Below are 1,724 nucleotides of genomic sequence, written 5' to 3'. Positions count from 1 at the left end.
ATAGAGGGCGCCTCGAGCACGTCGGTTGGGACCGGACGCGGCTCCACCGCGGCGGCCCCTCGGCTCCGAGGCCCGGCCCCCGGCCGCCCCTCTGCTCCCCACCCAGGCACTCCCCACCCCCGCACGTGTGTTCGCCCCTTCGGGCTCCTTCCAGCCTGGGGGACCCGGCGGAAACCTCTTCCTTTAGACTGATGGGGGCTGGGGGCGCGCTGGAGAAGGACGCGGGCGCCGGGGCCGGGGAGCCAGAGGTGTGCACGCCCCGTTCGTTCGCTGAGCCAGCGCCCCTTCCGCCGCCGCAGAGGAACGGCACCCCGCCTGTTCCGTCCCCTCAGCCGCGATCCGCGCGGAGGAAAGTAGCCCCCGGGGACAGCGGGTCCTGGAAGTCTCCAGGACGACTATGGAGGCTGGGCTGGGGGTCGGAAATGTCCAGCTCGGCACCAGGGACTCGGCCTTGGCCCCAGGCGGACGGCTAACCCCGCGGCCTCCCTCCATCCTCGCGGGCGGTTTTATAAACGTTTGCTTTCTCAGCGCTAACGAATTCAATGCCGAGTGTCCGGCACCCTCTGGAAGCGCAGGTTGCGCGCCCTGCTCTGAGCGCCCCAGTCCTGACCGCTGCGGTCCCCGCAGGCGCCCGGCCGGCTCTCAGCCGCGCGTCCGCGCTCCACCCGCTTTGTCTCCTACCATCGCTCCGGCTGCCTCCCAAGCGCGGCGGCCATCTGGGCGATACCGGCTCCTCGGCTCCCTGGGTGTGCCCACGGCAGGGCCCCTGGGTTTAAAGGGGCGTCCCATGGAGACCAAAGCCCGCTGCCCTCTTTGTCACTGTCCCCCCCCGCCGCCATTATAGCAGCCCCCTTGCTCAAGCCCAGAGAACTACCTAGCTGCATCCCTGGCCTGTCAGCAGGAGTGTTTAAAAAAAAAAGAAACTTCCAATTTATCCGAGTGTGATTTAGCCAAATAACTAAAAAATAAACTGAAAGCAAAATTTCATACTCCATTATGTCCTCATTCTACCCACGAAACACCCCGACGCCGCAGTGCACCGCTCAGACAACTGGTTATAAATTGATTTCAAATAGAAGTTCTCCTTTGGGGACAGGATTGAAAATTCTTTTCATTCCCCCGGCCCATCGTTTCCCACTTAAAAAAAAAAATCGTTTTATAAACTGCCTAAAACCGAACTCATTTATGTCCTGAGAAAGGCATGCCCAGATAAATCTGTAAGAGTTGCAAGGAACTGAACTGCCAACCAGAAACTGCCCTGGTAACAACATTAACAAATTCAACAACAGCGGAAAGGCTGAGAAACACCGGCCTTCAGGGGCGGAAACTCCCCAGGAGCCCCTTTCCCCAGGCAGGGGGAGTAGAAGCCCCCCGCCAGGATTTCGGATTCCAGGGTTGAGGACGCCCGCGGCGACGCCCAGCCACACACAGCAGCAGGAGCAGGGGCCACCATTTCGCTTAGTTTATTAGACAAAAATATATGATTTAGACAAGTTCGCTGACGCGCTATTTACAATCTGAAATCACTCTATATACAGGAAGGGGCGGGGGCGGGGGGGGAAGACACAAGCATGTGGTGGGGGCATTTACCGAACCGATAGTCACCCGGAGCACGGTGACAGCCACCGAGCCTCGGGCACAGGCCGGCCGGGCTGCCTGGATGCGGAGCTCGGGTCGGAGGAGCCCCTTTCTGCAGAAAGCGATGGATGGGAGTCCTCGACTTC

At 60.5% G+C, this 1,724-nt stretch overlaps 1 protein-coding gene across 1 annotated transcript in view; it reads right to left on the bottom strand.

Annotated features, from left to right (window-relative positions):
- Positions 1 to 677: 677 nt before the first annotated feature.
- The window catches only part of IRX1 (iroquois homeobox 1), a 7,586-nt gene continuing 6,539 nt past the window's right edge, over positions 678 to 1,724 (bottom strand). The window contains exons 3-4 of the mRNA XM_010857144.1: positions 1,596 to 1,690; positions 678 to 742 (exon numbers count right to left, since the gene is read on the bottom strand). Of these exons, the coding sequence (XP_010855446.1) occupies positions 678 to 742; positions 1,596 to 1,690 (160 nt within the window). The remainder of the gene's footprint in view (positions 743 to 1,595; positions 1,691 to 1,724) is intronic.

This window comes from Bison bison, unplaced genomic scaffold, assembly GCF_000754665.1.
Source record: "Bison bison bison isolate TAMUID 2011002044 unplaced genomic scaffold, Bison_UMD1.0 scf7180017864377, whole genome shotgun sequence".
NCBI classification, from domain to species: domain Eukaryota; kingdom Metazoa; phylum Chordata; class Mammalia; order Artiodactyla; family Bovidae; genus Bison; species Bison bison.
The sequence above is the reverse complement of the archived record's forward strand: the minus strand, read 5'-3'. Positions and strand labels throughout refer to the sequence as shown.